The sequence below is a fragment of the Neocloeon triangulifer genome, unplaced genomic scaffold (assembly GCF_031216515.1).
Source record: "Neocloeon triangulifer isolate White Clay Creek 2 clone unplaced genomic scaffold, ASM3121651v1 ptg000013l, whole genome shotgun sequence".
NCBI lineage: Eukaryota > Metazoa > Arthropoda > Insecta > Ephemeroptera > Baetidae > Neocloeon > Neocloeon triangulifer.
The window spans coordinates 6,846,517-6,868,387 of NW_026775555.1; the positions used below are offsets into that span (position 1 = coordinate 6,846,517).

At 37.8% G+C, this 21,871-nt stretch overlaps 4 protein-coding genes across 4 annotated transcripts; 2 read left to right on the plus strand and 2 right to left on the minus strand.

The window, feature by feature from the left end:
• Positions 1–273: 273 nt before the first annotated feature.
• LOC132198854 (zinc finger protein 532-like) lies at positions 274–4,274 on the minus strand. The gene is made up of 6 exons (XM_059623118.1): positions 4,028–4,274; positions 3,596–3,752; positions 3,397–3,539; positions 3,111–3,335; positions 2,436–3,057; positions 274–1,880 (listed from the first exon to the last, which is right to left on the minus strand). The coding sequence occupies exons 2-6, from the start codon at positions 3,743–3,745 to the stop codon at positions 759–761; spliced, it is 2,262 nt and encodes a 753-aa protein (XP_059479101.1). The 5' UTR covers positions 3,746–3,752; positions 4,028–4,274; the 3' UTR covers positions 274–758.
• A 176-nt stretch (positions 4,275–4,450) lies between these two features.
• Positions 4,451–6,624, plus strand: LOC132198855 (cysteine-rich hydrophobic domain-containing protein 2). Its single transcript, XM_059623119.1, has 4 exons — positions 4,451–4,820; positions 4,926–5,136; positions 5,321–5,437; positions 5,525–6,624. Exons 1-4 carry the CDS (start codon positions 4,705–4,707, stop codon positions 5,573–5,575), a joined length of 495 nt encoding a protein of 164 aa, XP_059479102.1. The 5' UTR covers positions 4,451–4,704; the 3' UTR covers positions 5,576–6,624.
• A 2,566-nt stretch (positions 6,625–9,190) lies between these two features.
• On the plus strand, positions 9,191–15,978 carry LOC132198715 (corticotropin-releasing factor-binding protein). Its single transcript, XM_059622898.1, has 8 exons — positions 9,191–9,291; positions 9,358–9,455; positions 10,510–10,627; positions 11,946–12,103; positions 12,866–13,118; positions 14,701–14,879; positions 14,977–15,085; positions 15,364–15,978. The coding sequence occupies exons 2-8, from the start codon at positions 9,366–9,368 to the stop codon at positions 15,498–15,500; spliced, it is 1,044 nt and encodes a 347-aa protein (XP_059478881.1). The 5' UTR covers positions 9,191–9,291; positions 9,358–9,365; the 3' UTR covers positions 15,501–15,978.
• On the minus strand, positions 15,851–21,668 carry LOC132198714 (synaptic vesicle glycoprotein 2A-like). The gene is made up of 10 exons (XM_059622897.1): positions 21,543–21,668; positions 20,572–20,733; positions 20,332–20,494; positions 19,593–19,755; positions 19,237–19,440; positions 17,652–17,980; positions 16,913–17,046; positions 16,312–16,471; positions 16,134–16,261; positions 15,851–16,081 (listed from the first exon to the last, which is right to left on the minus strand). The coding sequence occupies exons 1-10, from the start codon at positions 21,622–21,624 to the stop codon at positions 16,044–16,046; spliced, it is 1,563 nt and encodes a 520-aa protein (XP_059478880.1). The 5' UTR covers positions 21,625–21,668; the 3' UTR covers positions 15,851–16,043.
• Between the last annotated feature and the right edge of the window lie 203 nt (positions 21,669–21,871).

The window sequence follows — 21,871 nt, forward strand, 5'->3', positions numbered from 1 at the left end:
ACGAGCAGGGATGCAACCTAACAGAGTCACTGGGAACTATAATGAGAATGAGAGGATGGGAACGTGCAGGGCAGGAGAACAATAACTTCTCTTGCATTATGCTGATATTTGATATGCCGGCTGTGGCCAGTGGAGCGACACAAAAAAGCAAACCGACGTCTGGGGAGGTTGGATTTAAGACGCCAGTCAGACCTAATTTCACTTGATCGATTAATTTAATTTTATGAATTATAATAGTTCGATAAATGCTAAAATCAAAAGAATCAATTAGATTTCAATGCACGAAAACGGTTTATTTGCGCAACGTTAAATAGGAAGTTACACGATTATTTGGATTATTTAATATCCATATATATGTTTCTATAGATTTAAATATGCAACAGGAGAAATGATCACATTAATTATAGTGGAAATTCTATAAGCATTAAATGACAGCCACTATATTACACACTAAATATTTTTGACAATTAGCGTCAAGTGACAATTACAGAATTACATTCAATATATTACATACTTTAATGATTTTTTTTACCTAAGTCAGATTAAAGCCTCCCAGGCTGTTATGTTGATCTATATTAATTCTAAATAACATTATGGCACACTTCATTGTCCAGGTTTCAATCAATATTAAAAACTTATCGATGGGGGTACATCAAAAGAAACTGAAATTTAAAACTTTTGGGGGTAAAAGATGAAAGAGACTATTCGGATTTGATCAGTTTTAGAATCTAGTGCGTCCCTTGGGCACTGTTACTCTGCTAGGCAAAGCGCGTTTTGTTCATCAGGAAGGCCATCCCGTGCATCCTGAAGTGGGTGTTGAGCTCCAGGTTGGTGGCGAACTCCTTGTAGCACACCCTGCACTGGTTCTCCTTCATAGCAGGTGACTCTTTCCGGTTCATCATCTGGCCCGTCTCCTTCAAGTAGGCGTCCGTGTTTGACACGCCGTGCCTCTTTTGCAGATGTTCCGAAAGACACGATTTCATCGCAAAACTGATCTGACATCTTTTGCAAATATACGAAATTGGTTTCAGGGGTTTGTGTTCGAGCAGGTGGCGATTGAACTCGGACTCGTTGTCCGTCTTGAAGAGACACAGCTTGCAGCTGAACTTTGAGTCATTTGTCTCCTGATACGCGTTTTTCATCAACTCCAACTGGGCTCGGAAATTCTTCGTGTTGATCTTCTTGCTCGTGAAGTTTATTCGGTGCTTCTCCTGGAAGTGGTGCTCGACGTCGCCAAATTTGCTCACCAACTTTTCCTTGCAGATGTAGCAGTTGTAAATGTTGTCGACTTTCTTCTTGCCCATGACGGCGTCCTCGAAAGCGTCCGTGTCTATTTCCTCGACGGCTACGCCTCTCTGCGTTATGGTTAGGCGCTGCTTGAAAGGACTATCATCAGAAAGGACGCTGACTCGGTTTGTGCGGCACTGAATGCAGACGGTGTTCTTGGTCGCTTTGGTCGGCTGCCCGCACCTGACACAGTGTTTTTTGGCAGGGGGCAGGTCTTCGTCTGACTTGCGTCTTTGGGACAGTTCCGATTTTGGGGATAGTTTTTTATCTGGTGTCGATTCCTGCTTGCTGATTTTTGGTTTTGGCGAGTCGGCCTCCTCGGTTCGGTCGGGACTGCTTTGTTTGCTCTTTGGTTTGTCAGCAACCGAGGTGTCGACAATGCAGAATTTGGAGACGGTCTGCTTGCAAATGGTTTTGTGCTCCCGGAACTCGTCTTTGGTTTCGACGTAAACGTTGCAGGGAGCGCAGACGTAGCAAACGAGGGAGTCGGCTTCTTCAGCGTGTCGGTGAATGTGGAAGAGGATATCGTTGCTTTTGATGTACCGTCCTGGACAGAGCTCACAATTGTTGAAAACCACCTTTTTGGCGCTCATCTGGAAATAAAACGGAGGATCATGATCAAAAAAAGAATAAAATAAATAAGTTGTGAGAGAATAAACAAATTGAATTGAATATACAAAAGGGATTGGTCTATTTTACTTTATGTTTTTATTATATTTTCATGCAGATCTATTTAAGTCCCGGGAATTTTAATTCTTCAGAGAAATAGGAAGGATAGAATAGTAAGAAGAATCTAGCAACTTCCACCAATTTATATAAATAACTTAAGATTCTCATTTCTCAAGCATTAAAACCTTTAATCTATTTCATAAATGAAAAAATTATTAAGTCTCAAGAGAGATTAAAGTTTTCAAATTCTGATCTAAGGTATTAGAAATATTAGTATATTAGCAAACGTAAACCTCATGTAAAGAACATGCAAGCTGCAGCTCTGCATAACTGCCTCATCAAGGAATTAAGTTTGAATCTGACTTTTGAAAAGTTTAATTTGGATTTTTTTTATTTTTTAGATTAAGGATGGGATTTGGTCAGGGCGCTGATTTGATTGAGCAAAGGGAGAGAAGCGCGAGAAATTTTTGTTTTCTTACCCTGCCACTATCAATGTGATTGTGAAAAATGTGCTTGTTCATATCATCGGGAGTTGACTCGACCAAGTGACATAAGCTGCACTTGTAGACCTTTACAGTGTGCTCGTTGAGTAAATGAGCCTCTAAACTAATAGACGAGGAGAGCAGTTTGCAGCACTGAGGACACTGGAAGGTGGCACTCAGAAAGCCGTGCATGCAATCTTGATGGATGTGCACCAAGAGCATTTCCCGGGACAGAAACTGGATGCCACAGTCGGGGCACATCAAAGAGTTGCCGGCCGCAGCCGCAGTGTGCAGCCTCTCGTGGGCCTTGAGGCTGCACTCGTTCGGCATCGGCAAGTGGCAAATGGAGCAAATTTTGACGACTGGCCCTTCAAAGTCCAGGTGCTGTTTGAGTCTCAGCCTGGTGGCCATGTGAGACTCGCACTCGGGGCATTTCATACCGAATGGGGCGATCAGGTAGGGCTCCGATTTGTCAGCAGCTTTGGCCGTTCCTCCCGGTTGCGAGACCCGAACTTTGAAGTGGTCTGTGATCTCACCACTTGTCACTTTGGTCCTTCTCAGTCGGCCACTAGACTGAACTCTTTCGTAAAATTCCTGCGAGCACTTGTTCAACTCCCCCCTGAAAGTGGAAAATATGAGCATTTTATTTTCAATCTGCAGTAATTAACCCACAGGTCCAGATCTCCGCCATGCAGCAGATGGGACAGTTCTCTTATCAGAGGCTCCACCTTGACACTTAGTTTCTCAACCATTTGCTGAGAGCGGCCGTTCTTTCTCATGCCACTCAGGAAGTTGCACCGGTTGAAATAGACCTCTGGCTCTTTCCCTGCGTCTCGAACTGTGATTTTCATCGTCCGTCTTGTGATGTGCTGCTTGTACGTCATCTCATTCACAAATCTAAATTGTTTATGCAAATCAAAAATTACTTTCCAGTTTTTCAAACAGATTAACCACTTACGAGTCTCCACAGTCTTCGCATTTGTGCAAAGGAGCCAATTCGAGATTTAGGCCAGCGGGCATTTGCAGAGGAATTTGGTTTCCGCACCTCTTATAAAGTCGCTCCTTCACCATTTTGTCAATTCCTTCCTCTGACAAAGTCGGCTGGAAGAATAGAAGATTTTAGAATTTTGCTTCTTAAATTAAAATTTGTCGCCAACCTTGATTACTGAAATTTTTTTCTTAGCAACTTGGCCTCCACCACCTGGACTAGGACTTCCACCTAAAACTTCTTGCCTTGTTGGAGTTCTCTTCACCGTCCGACTCAGCCTCGTGTATCCAAAATTACTCGAATTATTAGTCCGCTTCATTTTTATCCTAGGAGAATTAAGAAAAAAATACATATATCAGAAAAGTCTAAACCTTTTGAAAAATTAGGATGATTTAAAAAATTCACAAGCTATTTTCTTTATGAATTAATAATGAATTATGAATAAATTCATACATATGTTCCGATTAAAAAAAAGCTTTAATTCGTTTAAAAATGACGCTTAAGTCAATTTAATTATATGAAACAAAAACTGCTAAATTATTTCCTAAGCTGTAATACCACGAGACCGGCTTTGTGATATCGAACCATTGTACACTCTCACCTTTGCACGTATGTATTTTATGTAAAAGCGGTCTTCCTTTGATACGAGTTCGAAGCTCACGTGCCCCGAGTAGATTATCGTCTTTCAGTCTTCGTTTTGATCAAAGACCAAAATTCCCAAGACTTTCCGCTATATTGGCTGGAAAAAGCTTAGGAATAACTAATTCCACGCCCTATCAAAACATCCGATTCGCAAAACGAGACGAGCGAGGGTGAAATGGTGAAAAAGTTGGTTTTGTGTTTTTTTTTTTCTTTGTTGGGCGTCGATTAAAAATCGCGCTCTCTGATTGGCCGACCAAGCTCATCGCATCGAGCGTGAAAGGAGCCATGCTTTCTGAGGTTGCGAACGCGCCAAATTCAAATTTCCATTGCGGGCATAGGGGTCATGATGGCGGAACGAAGCGAATCCCTCTGACAAATTTAAATCCCACGAGCTGTCGCAGCTGTTCTCGTTCATTTTCATGACAAAAAGTTATTGTTGCTTTTACAAGAAGTTAGAAAGTCGTACATCGGCAAATTTGGAAGATTTTATTACTCGGAAAGGAAACTCGGAAGATCATTGTTATTCTTCAAAATGTAAGAAATTTCTCAAACCAAGGAGAAGAGCCAGCGGAGAAGAAAAATACACAGGCTGATTTGATCCTCTAAGCAAAAAGTGCCACCTTTTGGAAGGGAAACATGGCAGATTTTGATGCGATTTACGAAGAAGAGGAGGAAACGAACTTTGATGAAAATTACCATGCGATGACTGCCCCCGATCCGGTGGTCGTTCGGGGTGCTGGGAATATGACAATGTAAGTTTCAAAACACTTCACCCTTACTGCGCTTCTTAATATTTTTTTCTGTCACCACCACCAACAAACGTTAGTTCCAATGCTAAATTAAAATTTCCTTTGCAGATTTGGTCTGAGCAACGTTTTCAACACGGAATTTCCATCAGGGCTGGTATCTCGAGTTGCCCCAGAAGAATTCCAGGCAACAATCACCAGGGTGAATAGCGAGCTGCGCAAAACTCTACCAGTGAATGTGAGGTGGCTTTTGTGTGGATGTGTTTGCTGTTGCTGCACCCTTGGCTGCTCCCTGTGGCCGGTCGTTTGCCTCAGTCGAAGGGTAAAAAAAAAATATAAGATTTTTGAATGGTATTTTGCTCATTATTTTACAACTTCAAGTGACTTTTTAATATCAAATAATTTTTAAAACTAAATCATAAAATTTAATTGTGTTCTCTTTTGATTACATAAAAATTACTTATTAAAATTTTCAATGTCATAAAAAATACCTATTTGAATTTCAGGCGCAGCTGTCATTAACCAAGTTGCTGGACTATGAGAACTCAAGGCTGTATAATAAGTTAGGTCTGCATTGGAGACTTGCTAAGAGGCGGTGCGACTCATCATCCATGATGGAATATGTAAGAGATAAAATTATCAAAATGATTTTAATCCTACAAAATTTAAAATCTTGATTATCTTTTCTACTTCTTCCATTTTTATTTTAGGTTTTGCTGGTGGAATTTGTACCAAAAATTCCAATCTACCGACCTGATTGATGGATGGCTTCCTGAGAGCATTTTTTACTGTTCCTGAATGTATGTACTCTAGATAGAACAAGTTATAAAATTTAATTATTTATTTTGTTGGCCTGCAAGTGATTTTTAGTAGTAATATTCTCTAATATTTCTACCAGTTAAAGAGTTTTGCTAATATTTATAAAACAATTTATTAACGGGTGAGCGATCAGACAAATTTGAATAGCTTTGTAAATTATAGGTTGGGCTGCTGATCGTAAATTAGCTTTAAATCGCCTCCATTGTGCAAATGCTGGGGTTTTTGCTAAAAAAAGTTTGATATTGAGGTGCTTAAATGAACGAGTTCATTCAAGTGAATTTATTTTTTTTTTTTATATAAGAAAATGGTAGTTGTTTTAATGATAAATTTGATGCGAAAATAATTTATTCCTTGACTTGAAATAGTGAAGTGAGACGGCTCGAACTGAAACACATAATGAATAATGTGCACATTTGATATTCAGCCAATCGGCAACTATAGTAAGCGGATGTGACATTTAAAATTGCTCTTCCAATCAGCTTGTACACCAAATGTTAAGTAATATTAAAAACCAGCACTTATTGTAAATTGGGACAAAATTTTATGATCACGAATAAAATTGTGCAATATAATATATAGACCACAGCACGCTTTAAGAAGCACAAGAGCGAGATTGCACCCAACCTAAATGTATAATATCGTGTGAGAGGCGGTCAATGGACAACAAGTTTATGAATTGTATTGAATTGATTTTTACAAAAATGAGTCCACTAGGTCAATTGTATTGTCAAAGTGCTAATTTTGGAACATCTCATTGCAAGACTAATTTGGGATCGGTAATTTTGACGTTTCTGGAGCAGATGTGAGAAAAAATGTGAAAATGTTTAATTTTAACTATTGTTACGCGACAGTAAAAGTGGCCATGATACTGATTATTTTTTAACTCTTATAGCTATCAGCTTATTTAATAAATGGCAACATGATTATTTTCTGTAGGTTTAATTTTAATAAATCAGAAATCTCCTGCATATTAAAGCTTGTGCGTATCTTTATTAATTACCTATAGAAAAGCCTTACTTGCCTGAGGTGCTTTGGTCGAAAAATGTTTTAGCACGGGGTGGACTGAAGTGACAACTTTGAAAGAGGTGGGGAAATTTTATTACTTGGCTAGCAGGTGCGTCAAAAGGGAGCGATTCTCTTGACAGGTGTCTGCAACCACAAACAAGGACAAAGTGAAAATGTCAGATAATTTGTAACCTGCGACCTTTTAGTCGTCTTTTGTCTCAACGCCAAAAAGTTAGACTCAAATTAGATTTTCTTCCCGACGACCACCGAGGATTGACAAAAGTCAATAAAGAATGGCTATTTTGGAAACTTCTGAAACATAAGTTTTTTCGAATCCTTATTTTTTTTATAGAAATAGATGATTTGATTATAACTTTTCTTTAATTTCAAGAACTGATATCATTAGCAAAGGCATTAGTGAACATTATTCGTTCAAAATCGAATTATCGATATGGCGGGCCTTCTTTGTCAAGTCGCTCGACTAGAAACGAAAACTTGGCGATTCACGCAGCAGGCGCTATAAAAAGGTGAGATGAGATCGAGGGGAAAAAGCTGCACGGCTTTGGTGAAATGCTGCTGACTTTTGAGAGGGCTCGAGTTAAAAGCCTTATATTGGAAATTTAATTTTGCGAAACGGAGACACCCCTTTCCAGAACCCCGCAGATCTCCTTTTACAAGCGCGCAGCCCGCGCCGAGAGGTACATCAAGGTGTCATAAACACTTTTTCTTGTGAACACCCAAAAAGAGAGTCGATTTAAAAAAATCCAAGTGTTAGGTTTAAATTATTTTCTAACACTATCTTTAATAATAATTTTCCTGGTTTATTTATTTATTTTGATAGTTTGTTAAATTCTTAAAAATATGTACTAAAAATTTAAATTTATTTCATTAAATAAGCAATTTAATTATTGCTAAACCGGTGAAAAGGTCTCTAAATAAAGTATTTTCTATAGGCTCAAATTTTAATTTAAAATTCATTTTGTGTGACATTTTTTCCCTCTTTACAAATTTTATGGAAGTAAAATGAATTAAAAAAAACTGATTCAACTGAAAATATAACTCACATGCTTGAACAAAATTTTAATCGGATTTATGATAAAAAAAAAATTATGCAATTGGTAAATAAATTTTTATGGTAATAAAAACTCTACATGTACCTGAAATTTGAAGTTTGAAAATGAGCACTGGTTCATGTTAATTTTTGGCTGACATTGATACAATTTCATTCGCGCATTTCCCTCCGCCAGCAGTCATATTATACCGCAGAGAGGAGTGAACTAGCACCCCTGCAGGAAACATCCATCCCTCTTCAACTTTTATAATAATTTCGCCGTCAATCACGGAGAGCAGGAGTGATAATATGCGCTCCCTAGCTCTTCAATCTTTCACATTTCACCGACCACACAGCAAAATCGTTGGATTTCTGTGTTCCCTGCTCTTCTTGTTTTCTACTCGCTTGGTGGGTTAAGGAAAAGAGAAAAGAGCATCCGACGCAAACAGCAAAGTGATCTATGGAAGTTCTAATTACAAAACCACTTGATATTGATCCCAAGGCAAGAAGGCCGACAAAATATATAAAAGGCGTCGTACGCACGGATAAGCCGCGTCGGTTCAGTGTTTTAATTGAGGTCTTTGTGGACAAGTTCGAAAATAATGACACGCGTGACCTCCTCGCTGAGCAAAGTTGATAATGTATTCATCATATTCATGATGAAGTCTAAGAGTTCAACGACATACAAAAAAATTATAATTAATAAAAAATTTCAAAACTTATTATTGGTCAAACAAGAAATTTATTTAGTTTAATCGTTTTGCTCTTACCCTTTTTGTCCAATGTGCTGTTGCCCCCTGAGATCAATTATAAATTATAACTCCGAGTGTGAAATGCATGCGATCGACATTTTTTTTTCAATTTTGAGCATTACAGATGAAATGGTGTCTGGATCAATTGGATGGATTTTTTTGAGCCATAAGAAAGAGCTAAAGAATAAAAGATCTTGTTGTGTATTGTAAATTTACACCCTAAAAACGATCTAAATAAGAAAAGTGTCCAAAAACGGAAAATTTGCATAAGAAATCGTTGAAGTTTCGCAGTGCTGATAATAATTGTCCTCTTTTTGTTTCAAACGTTGGAAAATCCCCACGGATCCATTAGCAAATGTAGCAATTTTGCCACGGTTTAAATTTTTTATTACGTGTGCAATTCTTATTTGCTTTTCGAGCCAAAATTTTTATTTACATTGTTTTCTCTGGTGAATTTTCTGTGCAGTTAATAAGTTGGAAAATTCAATTTTCCCCTCGCCCAAATAATAAAATACTATGGCGGCATGCCAATGAGACACGCACCAGCAACTTTTACCAGCAAAGGGAAAATATGCATGGAGAATCAACAATTGTGGATGATGATGAAAAATAAGTTAGGCGCCCCCCGAGAAGGAGAAATTGGGAGGAATTGTAATAAAGTTGAGGGATGAGCACAAGTGCGTGGTGACAGCGGCAATTGAGTGGGAGGATGGATGCGGTGCATGCGCTGGTTGCCTACACAAGTATAAGAGCTGGACCGCAGTGGCTGCCTCCCTTATTTGCGTCCACGCCGACCCTTTCGCACCCTACTCGCTGGCATAGCTCTCTAAATCATTCCTTTCGGACGAAGGTGAGAACTTGTTTGAAAATAATTATTTCTCTGTATTAACACAAATTTGTCGGTTGTCTTTTTCAGGTTGAAAAATGACTTCCTTTCCTCAGTTCGCTATCTTCCTTTCCTTTTTCTCCGCCATCTCCTTGGCACTTCCTGCAGCACCTGTGGAGTCAAATAAGGTAAGGCCTCGGAAATATTATGTGATAAATGTGTGGAACCTTTTTTACAATCAGCGTGGTAAAAATTTTAACCGCACTCACGTGTTGAAGAATTTTGGGAAAACTCGTCAAACTCGCGGGCATTTAGAGCAGAGTTTGTGGCGCAGAAGAACAACTTTCGATCGCTGGTATTCACGCAATCGGAGCGCATAATTTCCGGAGCGGAAGTTGAGAATATAAAATCTCCTTTTTTGATGTGGAGCGCTTCCACGGGGATGGGTTTTATGTTTAACAAGTGGCTTTTAGCTCGTCCTGTGCTTTTGTCTGTCTCACGTCGCTTAAAAAAAAATCAAATTTCAATTTCACCAGTTGTCCGCGATCATCTGAAATAGACGCGAGACTAGGATTAAAGGTCTATAGACGATGAATTTAATCCAGGAAGGCACTCTTTGAAAATTTCTTAATTTTAAGTGTGAATATTTAAATATCTCGTCGCTTCAGCTTTTTACTTAAAATTTTAATTCAACGTCCTTATTTTCTTCTGTTTCTTTTTTGTAGATTTTAATCCTGCTTGTGATTTTTAAGTCTGAGAATTTACGTTTGAAATCCCATAAAGAAAAATAGAAAGATTTGAAATGTTTTTAAAATGGTAGCGGCTTCTGATTAAAAATTAAAAATTGTTTAAAATTTTTTGAAGATTTAATATTTAATTTAAGCAATAAATAAATATCCTGTACCTGAGCTACTCTCTTGAGCTGTTTGTGTAAAAATAAAAAAGAAGATTGACACTGGCGGAGAGGCGTCGAGGACAAAGTGCGCCTTCTTTAATTAATGTGTTAATTTTCTGCCGTCGAGGGGGGTGTGTACAAAGCGGAATGCCTTTGAGCTTTGAGGTGCCGCGAATCGCTTATCAAGCAAAATAATGAACTGCCTCCATCACAAACATATTAGGTTAAAAATTATATAGTTAAAATAACCTTTGGTAAAAAAATGTAACTTAATTAAAAGTGAATGAAAAAAAATTAACTAAAATAATCTGATTTATACCACATGCATGAAATAATGGTAATTTCAGGTCGCACCCGGCTCTTTAAATCCAAAGCTAGCTGCCAATACTGGTCTCCGAGGACTGACCTTGCCAGGAAGTTTTATTGAAAAGCGGGCGAGAAGATCTGCGGAGCACGTAATAACAGGCAAGTAGCTATTTAGCACGTTTTGCTAGATTTTGTGTGCATACACGACAACGATGCTGGTGTGTACGGAAGAGACACTTGAGCAAGAGTTTCTGTTTGCTCGTTAAGATCTCTCTAAGCAAACTAACAAAGCAGCTACTAAACACTCAAGCTCTTTGCACTGCTGCTCTTTAAGTTCACATTATATATAATTTAATTCAAGCACTTGATAAAATTACGCAAGAAATACATTTTGCTCGCTTTAACTATAGGAAACGCGTTTTGCTCTCAAACGTTCTGGAAATTTGCAGAATTTTGACAATGGAGAAGCTTCTAGTTAATTGCGTTGGATTAATTATTGAAGTGGGGCTCCGTCGTGCCAATTTTCTCGCACTCTCTGATTGGCGCCCATCCAGAGCAAGCTTATTTGTCAAAGGAGGTATTGTGTTTGCTTAGCAAAAGGTCGGCCTCTTTCTATGTTTGGTTCTGCTCCGCGTTTTGTAATTCTCTGGGCAAATGCACAACTTCCGAGGCGACACACGAATATATGTGGGGTTTCTCCTTTTCTGAAATACCGACACGATCGAGACTATATAGTGCACTCGGAGATGTGTGATGAAAGCAAATATTGATACTCGCAAGAGACCCTATATTTATTTGGAGAGAGTACCATGTTCCCTTTGCCGTGAGACCCAGATAAAGACACGCACACACGCTAACCGATGCTAAAATGAGTATTTTGAAAATTTAATTTTTCACGAGCAAAGCATCAGAATTAAAGCAGCTTTATTAACTTAGATAATTCGATATTTCTGGAAATTTAATATAACTTTATAATTGAAAATTCAGATTTTTTTCATCAGACAAGTTCCAGTTTCTAGAGTTTTGGCATAAAGAAAATATTAATTTGTAAAGCGAAACAATTCATTTACGAAATCTTTTAAAATTGATGCCAAAAATTTTAACCCTGAAGTTAAACGTTTATGACTTTTAACAATTTTTCTTTTTTTAATAGAAAATTTTAAATAGTCAAACTTAAACATTTATTTTATGCTCGTTTCCAGTAAAAAAAGTTAGTTTCCACACTCACAAAATCCATCAATAGTTAAATCAATCACGTAGCGCAGATTTCTTTTAGCATAATGCACGATCTGTCTGTCAAAACATTGTGCGCAGAATAAATTATCAGAATCTGCACGTGAAAACATGCAGCTCGGTGGCACTCAAGCTGTCAAATCCGTTTGTGTAATATCTCCCGTAACACCCACGCAGCAAAAAACCCCTCAAAACCCCAGCGCAAAAAGAGGCGTGTGTCCAATTAGGGCGAAAAATGTTGCAGATTGCATGACTGTCGCGTCGGAGGAAGGCAATTACTACTTCAAAGGAGACACTGGCGGCGAAGTGTGTGGCCTGTACCTACTCACAGACCCTGATCGCAGAGTGCATCTCACCCTCGATTACGCTGACATCCCCTGCTCCCAGGGTGGCCTAGTCTCGGTAAGTTATCTTCTATACAGGGAATTCTCAACTTAATTAAGCGGATTATGAGGATATTATAACTGCATTCGCGTCTCCCAGCAGATTGCCTTCATTAGCCGGGCTAGGCATTTTGCTCGACTCTGACGCTGAGCAGGTTGCCTAGCTTGTATAATTTCAGGCTGCACGTAATACAATCAAGCTTTAATTTATTAAAAAAAACTCTTGCCCCAAATGGAAATAACTTCCAATCAAAAGGCTTACAAAATAATATTTAAATAAATAAATTTTCAAAATTGTAAAACAAAATGAGCACAAAAATTATTTTCAGTCTACCTAATAAGAATATAGAACTGACACAACTTGCAAAGATTTGATTTTTATAGTGTTTTTGGAACTTGGAACAAATGGTAAAATTTTATTTTCACCGGCAAAGAAATTTTTCAAAATTAACTTACCATTCTTAATGCTTTTATCTAAGCCAAAAAATAGCCGTTTGAAAATTTCAAAAAAACCCAATTTTTAACGTCCCGTAAAACCCGTAAATTTTGAGATATTGGGGTAAAACTAAATATTTTTTAAAACCTCCTGACATGGTCTTTCTGTTCCAAAAATTTTGTAAAGATCGCATGACCCTTGCCAACGCATCGTACCTTTCACGAATTTTCGCCGAGAGTTAAATAATGTTTAGAAAGCGAATATATTGAATATTCTGAGCACAAAGAAATGAAATCTAGGCCGCAATGGTACGAAAGCAGCACGATCCCCTTTGTCCTGTTGCAGCTTTTCGATGGCTGGGAGTTGAATCGTGAGTATTTCCCCGCTGAGGAGGACCACCCGCTGCCAATGCGCCGGCGATTCATGGAGACCTGCAACGGAGCCCCTGCGGAGGAATCTACTTCCGGGCGCCACGGGATCGGCGGCCAACAGAGGAAGACCCTAATGAGCAACCAAAATGCAGCCCTGGTTCAGTTCAGGGTGCCGATCAAGTCGCGCGGCTTTGCAGTGACCGTCCGCTTCCCTCGAAATCCAGCACGTGAGTGTTTTGACTTTAGTTTCAATTAATAGCGTTTATTTATGGACTACAAACGCAATCGTCGCTCATAGCGTGATACATCAAAAGTACATTTTAGTAGAAAAAATGATAATTTACTGGGAAGAGAAAAATTAAATATGCGTACCAAAATTTATTATTTATTTCTTATTATTATTTTATTTATTTTGCTGCTATACTTGCTTTGGGACTCTGGATTTATTTTTAATTTCCTTTTATTAGCCTCAGCTTCAGCTTTGATTTAACTATCCAGTGCATTCTTAGCAATTCACTATTTATATCTCTGATAAATAAATTCTAATAATTTACTTTATGAAAAAATATTGTTGCAAGAATACAATTTTTATAGAAGAATTTCAATATCAATTTGTGGTGTGAACTGGAATTCAACTGTTTTTGTGTGAGTCTTTTTAACTAATTTAAATTGATTTTGTATCAAATTTCTTGCTTAACAATGGAGCTACAGGAAACCTGATAATATTTGTTCCCATGAATCAACAAACCCTTACAAATTCATCCATTTGTGCGCTCAAAGATTGTACGGAAACACACGATAAAGACTCTAACGTGTGCAGTGCGTTCTCTGTATGATATCAATGAGAAGCACCATAAATTTTCATTGTTCGGTGCTACGTGAAATGGAAAAGCCAGCAACGAACGCTTTGTCTCTCGCTTGTTGCAGCGACACATCACCGCTCTTGCGTCATTATTTTGCTGAGCATCAGTATTATCTCTGTCAGAGGCAACCACAAACGCTTCAATCACACTTGATTTTCTTGCTGACTGTCAATAAAAGCAAAACCGTTGCGGGCGGTTTGATTAGCGGGAGACAAACGCGCGTCATTTACAAAATTTGCAACTGAAGCGCTCATCAATAATAGAAATGGAGTTTTTGTTTCTCAACGAAGCTCGCTTGTGCGTTAATAACAAATTTTTTGAAAACATTATTGTTGATTTTTGTCCTTTTGCAACAGATTTCACTTTATTCATGAAGAATTCAAAACTGAGCAGTCGTTGCGGTTCTCCAGATTGATCTTGTTGGACGCATATTGTGCACGTTCAGGAGCGCAGATTCAAGTTGAAAGCATGTCGCCGGTTATTAATTCCGTATAATGAGACAAGACGATCTAGTTGCATGCCTGGAGGCTAACGTAGTTAATACACGGGACACATCCACCCGCTGCGGTCGTCTTTTGTTGCACGCATCGATGAGCAGGTCGTTAGCGACAATGTCAATTAAGCTGATTTCGCCGGCGGCATTGTGTCAAATTATAAACACTATTGCGCGTAACTCCATTACAATCTCATTAGAGACCTGGACTTTTTGCTACAAGACAAAGTAAAACAAGATGCATTTATAACTTTTTTTTAAAATATAAAAAGCAACTAGAAATGAAAATATGTTGCAAAACAGTTCGTAATGTAAACAAAATTTTGTGAGTAGAGAATTCTTAAAATGACACGCAATTTGCCAAGATCTATTCTCAGAATGAATTTGGGAGTAAATTAAAATAAAAATCAAATAGAAAAATCTCTTCACCAATTATGTAATGCTTATGTGCAGCGTGCAACATCCTTTTGGAAGGCACCGCTGACGTCTACACTTTGCGCAACTACGGCAAATCGGTCAATTGCAGTCTGGCTTCTCTCTTCCCTGCCAGGGTGACCGTCCTGTCTCTCAGCGTCGGAATGGCGACCAACATCAAGCGCAACCTAGAACTGGAAACCGGCACCATTCACAAAGTGAGATTAACAATCTTTTCTTTGCTGAGTAATTGGCGCGCGCTCGCACATTGAAAATAATTACATTTTGCTAAATAAAAAAAAATTCTTGTTGCAGTGCGGCAAGCGCGGAATGCCTGACTACGTCGAGGTTGGAGGCTCCGAGGGTTTGGACACGCGACACTTGGCACTTGCCGACTCGATCTGCGGACTTGACTCAAAGCCAGGTGAGAAAATTTCATTTGAATGCAAAACATCCGTTCTTTACAATGAAAATTAAAAAAAAATAAATCAACATTATTAAAACAATGTAAAAGAACCAAAAATTTTAAAAACAGCACCAATTTTCTTTCAAACTTGTTTTGCACTCTTGGACTTTTTTTTAGTGAAACTAGGTTGATTTTTTCAAAGATGATATTGGACTGAAATTCACCAACAAAACCAAAATCCTGTAAACCACGAAAAGCACTCGAGTTTATCAACACAATGTTATTGCCTGTTTTAGGAAGCACCGAGGAGACTGTGCTGTGCGGAGTGACTGCAGTCCGCTTGGTTTCGAGCGGCGACTTCGACAACGCCGTGACTGTGGCCGTCCGACCGGCCAGCGAGGACGACTTGGCCGCCGTTGTGTGCGGTCTCTAATTTCTGCAACCACGACGTTATTCTCTCTCACTGTTCTCTCTCCGCGTGCGAAATTGTACATCTGCGAATGAAATTTGAACCGACACCGATAGCGGACTAGTTGGTCAAACACTATATATATTTTCGTTTCTGCCGCGCAAATCCAGATGTAGATAAATGTGTTCTTGAAAACGCAAAAAATTCTTCATTTTATTTTTTCAATACATATTTCGTGAACTTTTTTTATAAATGCTTTCTTTTTTAATGGAAAAAATTCAAAATGCTTGTTGGGGCTTTCACTGTCTCGCTTCAAAAAAATTTATTTAACAAATGTGTCGTCTTTGTGTACAAATGCAGCAAATAGTTTACTTTTCTAAATATTTCATTGCTTTACATATTTATAATTATTTTACCTTTTTCCAACCAAAGAATATTCATTAGTGAAGAATACCAATGTTATATGTTTCTAGATTCTGTCAATAAAAGATTAAATCTAATGCAATAATCGTTTTTGTGATTTTATTTATTCTGAACCAGTGTTTGTATTCAAATTCAAGCGGAAGATCATCTTGCAGGAAGACGGATTCCAAGCAAAGCGCAAACTATAAACAAAAAATTGATAAATATGCAAGTATTGTTAACTTTTGGTCGCACCTAATAGAACGCCGCACAGCATGAAAAAAGCAAACTCGCATCTGAAGTCGAGCAAGGCGCCGAAAGCGACTGTCGTGAGAACGGCCCCTATTCGAGCGGTCATCATTGACATGCACGTCGCCATGCCCCTGTTTATAAATGAACAAGTAATATTAAGAGTTGTTATGTCTAATAATACCTCAGAGACGTGGGAAAAAGATCAATCGTTCCGGCTGCTATGATGCCAGGCCCTGCTCCGGCAAAACTCAGTGAAGAGCAATAGACAATAATTAAGAGAGTATGGTGTTTTAAGTAGGGCACCACGGCGATTAGCAAAGCTGCTATGGAAAGCATGCTCACTGGAAAATTAAGGAGTAATTAATAAAATTAATTAGTTTAATAAAAAACATTTCAACAAGAACAATTTAACAGAAAAAGTATCGGCATTTCAATTAAATTTTATTATTTTTTTTAAATTATTATTGATTTATTCAAATAAAATTTTTCTAATTAATGGAGATAATGCTTTTTGAAAGAGGTCTTCTAAAATGTCAAACATGAAAAAGAGTTAGAGTTTTGGAATAAAAAAATAATTGAAATAAGTGTTCAGCATTTGACATGTGCAGAAATTTAAATAGAATTTTTAAAATAATTTTGGAATTATTCTCACGACTAGAACTTATGTAAAGCTTCCAGAAGCTCTCTAGTTTTTTAATTTACGGCTCACGCGCTTTTTCAAGTAGTAAAGAGCAGACGTGAGACGAAGTCGGAAAAAGGGTGAGTGCGTCGTTTATACTTGCCGAAGAGATTGCGTTTTCCGAGAGGGCTGATTAAAATGCCAGCAATGATATTGCCCGCTGCGCCAGCCGTGGTGAGGAACAAACCGTAGAGGAACACGTGATAGTCGACGGTCGGGTCGCAGGTGTGCGCCTCCCTGATAAATTAATTCAGCCGTCAATAGGGTGTACGTGGGCGTTGAAAGAGATTGAATTGTTTTAGAGATTAGGGAGAGCTAGGCTTTTTGAGTTTAACACTTTTTCCTGATAATACTGCAAAGTTTGTGTAAATAAGTCTTCGCCATTGTTCTGATTTGATTAATTCTCATTAATGCAATAGCATTAATATTAACACCGTTCAACACTCCTCATATTTATGATAGCCAAATTTTGAGTATTCCTTGAGTTTTTAATCCAAGTTAAATGAATGTAAAGTTTTATTATAATTATTATTGTTTATTCTTCACGAATCAAATAAAAAAATGGGAGAAAAATTTATAAAATGTGTAGAAAAGATGGCATAATACTTTTTGGTTCAGGAAAGTTTAATTATACTGATTACTAATTAACTTTAACTTTAAGTCAATACACGACCACGTATAGCCTCCTTACTCATTTTTCCTATACCAGTCACCTGAATGCTCCCCCTCCCTTCCCCTTTTGACTCCTCCTACCCCTACATGTGGTTTTTGACCAAATTGATCAAAACACATTAAGAGTGCTCATTTCACGCAGTTTTTGTGTGATTTGTGTGAGGACTCACGTGCTGTTGTATACGGCGCTCGTTTGGACACCTGCCGAGGCCTCGAGCACCTCGTCCAGCAGCAAGATGTTGGTTTGCTGGACGGAAATGACGTCGCAAAGGGTGGCCGAGCCGTCCGGCGTTGCCTTGAGCCGGTTGAACATTTCGGGCATCCACATGATCATGGCCGTGAAGCCGAAGAATGTGGTCAACTGCAGGGTGCACGTCAGCAGGGTCAGGCCGAGCAGGTCGTGGCCGAAGAGGGGTGCGATTTGGTCCCAGCAGATGCGCAGGATCGACTTGTCCTTGTTCGTCTGCTGTGTCCCTCCGTCGTCCTCGATCATTTCAACCTGCCGAAGGAACGAAAAAAAGTAAGATTTGTATTATTGACCGCATTTTGATTTTTTTTTTATAATAATTGCAAAATATCGCTAATTTTCCGCTTATTTGTATTGATCATTGTATACATATAATTGAGATTTAACTGGCGTGTTGATTGAAAAGTTAATCAACAGAATAATTGTTATATTGAAATCCAGCCTTGATTAATCAGCTTGAATTAATCACTGCAGCCGCATAGTAGTTCCATTTGTATATATTCGCACGGGAAATTTCCATTTTTCTCTTTACTTAACGTGCGCCGAGTTGCAAAAAGCAAATGTTTACCGGCTTTTAGAGTCCATCGGGACTTGCACGTTTGTTTTCACCGCGTTTAGTGGAATAAAATGGACTAGCTCCGCAGACCTTCGGGACCAGAATTCCTCTGAGTCACCTTTGTGTGTACAATGAATGCGTCCAACAAAAGCGATTTGGCCTTGGATTTGAATGAAAACGAACGAAATCATTGGGAATCAAGAGCAGATTTTCCACCTCTTTTTTCTATTCAACGATATTAATCGAAAAGGGCAGTAAATAAAAGTGTGGGCGAAGTTCATGATATTCGATTTTCCGTCGGACAATAAATTCACTCGAGTGAGAACGAGAAGCGAGCGAAAAATTGCAAAAAACCTGCACCCTCGTAAATCGTCTGTGTCGACCCTTGCCCTTTTACCGCAAATATATTAAAGGGTATTTTGAAAAATCGGTTCAGGGAATATTTGAATGATTGAAATAGAAATGAAAGAAGGTCTATGAATTATTTTTGTCATTTTCAGTGACAAAGAAATATTTAAGTTCATAAACTAAAACTTATACTTTTGCACTTTTCCAATGTCAAAAAATTTTTATAAGAAATTCACACTGTTAATCAAAATTTTGGTATTTTTGAAAGTACCAACATGGTTTTATTAAAACTGTGCTAGAAAAAGTTGGCTTTAATAATGACAAGAAAAAAACTGTCAACCGAGGCTCACTGCGGCGGATGGGGTCGTTTTGATCTCGGAAGTTTTAGCAAAATTCTTGATAGTGGCGATGTCGTTTTTCCAAAATTTCTTTTTTTAAATAAATTGTTTCTACATTTGAATGTAAACAAAAACAACAATAGAAGAATACTTACCAAAATTTTTATTTATATAAGAATGAAATAATTTTAATCCTTTTTGTGACTCTACAAAATTTAAACCAAAAAACCACTAAATATTTTCTCAAAAATAAAAAATAAACTTACTTGATATTCAGATTTTGGCTTTCCTGTGTTTATGTGAAAGATAGTTTTGCACACTTCCAACGCCTCTTTTTCGCGGCCTCGGCTCAGCAGGTATTTGGGACTTTCGGGAAGGAAGAAAAGCATATAAAAGGCGGCGGTGAAACTGGGAATGGAGCAAACGCCAAGGAAAATCCGCCACGAGGTGATCAAAGGCAGGCCTGGAAACTTGAGCATGAAAACGTTTATTTAGATTAAAAAATAATTGATCTTCTTTCAAATTGGAAACTTCAAATCTCGTCTTCTGTTATATTATATTAATTTGAGTTTCTCGGGGAGGTTAACTCCACCGTCGTATTATTAGCAACTCTGATTCTTACTTCAATAATCCAGGGTTGAGGGATTACGAGCCAGGCAAAGCCGGGCAAGCAGATAACACCGGCTGCTCCTAAACAGGCGGCCACCAGCACAGCCCTCGGCCTTTCAACATTGTTGCAAAATTCGCCGGCGTATACGTACAAAAGTCCGGAGGCGGCGCAAGAGCTGCAATTAATTTTTTACGTCAGAGATAAACAAGCTTTAAAGCCAGGGCTATTTTAACTCTTTGTATTAATGCAATGTTGTCCCTGATTCATTACAAGGCTTCAAAATCGTTATTCAATCTTTTCAATTCAGTCCTTAATTATTATTGTTTATTTTATTTTTTTTTTAAATTATACAATTATCCAGCAAGAATTTTTATGAAAATAAATGTTTTTATTTTTAAATTTAATTGGTTAATTGTTGATTAGAACAACATAGGTTGGAATAATATTTGAGTCTATTTGGCTGGTTTAAAGTTTAAATAAAACAATAATTTATTTGAAGAATTTACAATTTTTGTTCCATCGTGGAATTTGATTAACAAAATTTGAGAGTTAAAAATAAAATCTCTAAATAAAATTTATTATTATTATGATTTCCAGAAGCCTTAATTTTCTTAGAAAGTTCCCCAAAGTAATATTTGAGCTGATTTAAAATACAATACATGTGACTTTTCATTGATAAAAAGTTAAATTATAGTATTTTATATAAATTAATTAATTAAATTTGCATAAAAAAATGTGCTATTTTACTCACAAGAAGCCCGAGAAAAATCTGAAGACGAGCAATGGCAAAAAAGAGGGTGCTAGAGACGAGAGTAGCGTGGAAAAGGCGCACACAAAGAGGGTGGTCATCATAGTCTTCCTGCGGCCGCAAACGTCGCCGACGGCGCCCCACAGCAGAGCGCTGCTCGCAAATCCTTTAATATATCAGTATTATTATTTTTTTCCCTGTCCGTCGGGTGTGTAATTTGTGCAGGAACTATAAATACTTTACCCACAAACACAGAGGAGCCGAGCAGGCCCTTCTCCTGCAGGGACAAATTGAGATCGCAGTTGGCCGCCGGCAGCAAATACGACGCCATCGTTGCCTCCGTCAAAACTGCGAACAAACACAGCCCGGCGCACACGACCGCTCGTAATTGGAATTTCCCGTTGCCTGCGATGATCAGAAGCAAATGAGATCCAAATCAAAACAAAATATACAGGAAAAACAGATAACGGAATTGCAAAGCAAAAAAGGAAAATATTGCAAAAGACAAAATTAAAATTTTTACTTATTTTCATTTTTTTTTTCATCTTTTTAAAGTTGATGCTAAAATAATTTTCTTTTTACTAATGAAAACTTCCATACGTTGATACTTGCAATTAATTTAAAATTTCTTCAATGTTTGAAGAAAAAAATTTAACAATTTCCCTCAGAAAAATGTTTTGTCATATGCGATATTTAGCTCTGTAATTTTCAGCTTTTTTTTAAATTATGTTAAATCAACACATCAGGGGTCATTGACAAGCTCTAACATTTTTTATTGGCTGATAAACATCATACAGATTTAAGATGGCATTAATTTAAATATCCGGATTGACAGGAATGTCAATTTATTGGAAATAAAATTTTGCCGAAGTTCCAATGGGAAATTAATTATATTTTTAAATACCAAAAAATTAAAAAAAAAAAACAAGTTATTCGATGATCAGAACTCGTTGAAATATATAAAAACTTCACTGCGATATCGATCTATATCCAGTCTAAAAATATTATTTTAACGCTTGTTAGTATTTCAAACCCTTTCAAAAGATCCATTTCAGAAATTAAAAACACGACACGCTCCCGTGCTGATTCAGCAAATGAATTGGAAAGAAGAAACATTCCGCATCAGAGTTGAAATGTCATGGGAGTTTTTACATAATTTTGAGCTACAAAAGCACGCGCAAATGAGAACTCTTTTTTTATGAAAAATTTCGCACCTGCCAAAGTAATTGCTTCCTCGAACGTAACCATTTTGGTCTTTTTCTGCTCAAGCGAAACACCGTTTTTCTGCTGGGTCATCTCGCCGCTGTTTTTATGGAAATGCGTAAGATTTCGCTCTCGTCGCGTGCATGGCACAATAATTTATGATAACGCGATGCAGCCTCCAAACAAAGAGCAATCGCCATAAAACTGTCTTGACGTGCTCTTTATCATATTGTTTTGTTCAATTTCTTCAAAATGAGCACAAAATACATGGAAAATGTGATCTCACTTCGTATTTGCAATATTGATTTAAAATTGCATCGTAATATGCAAGTTATGAGTT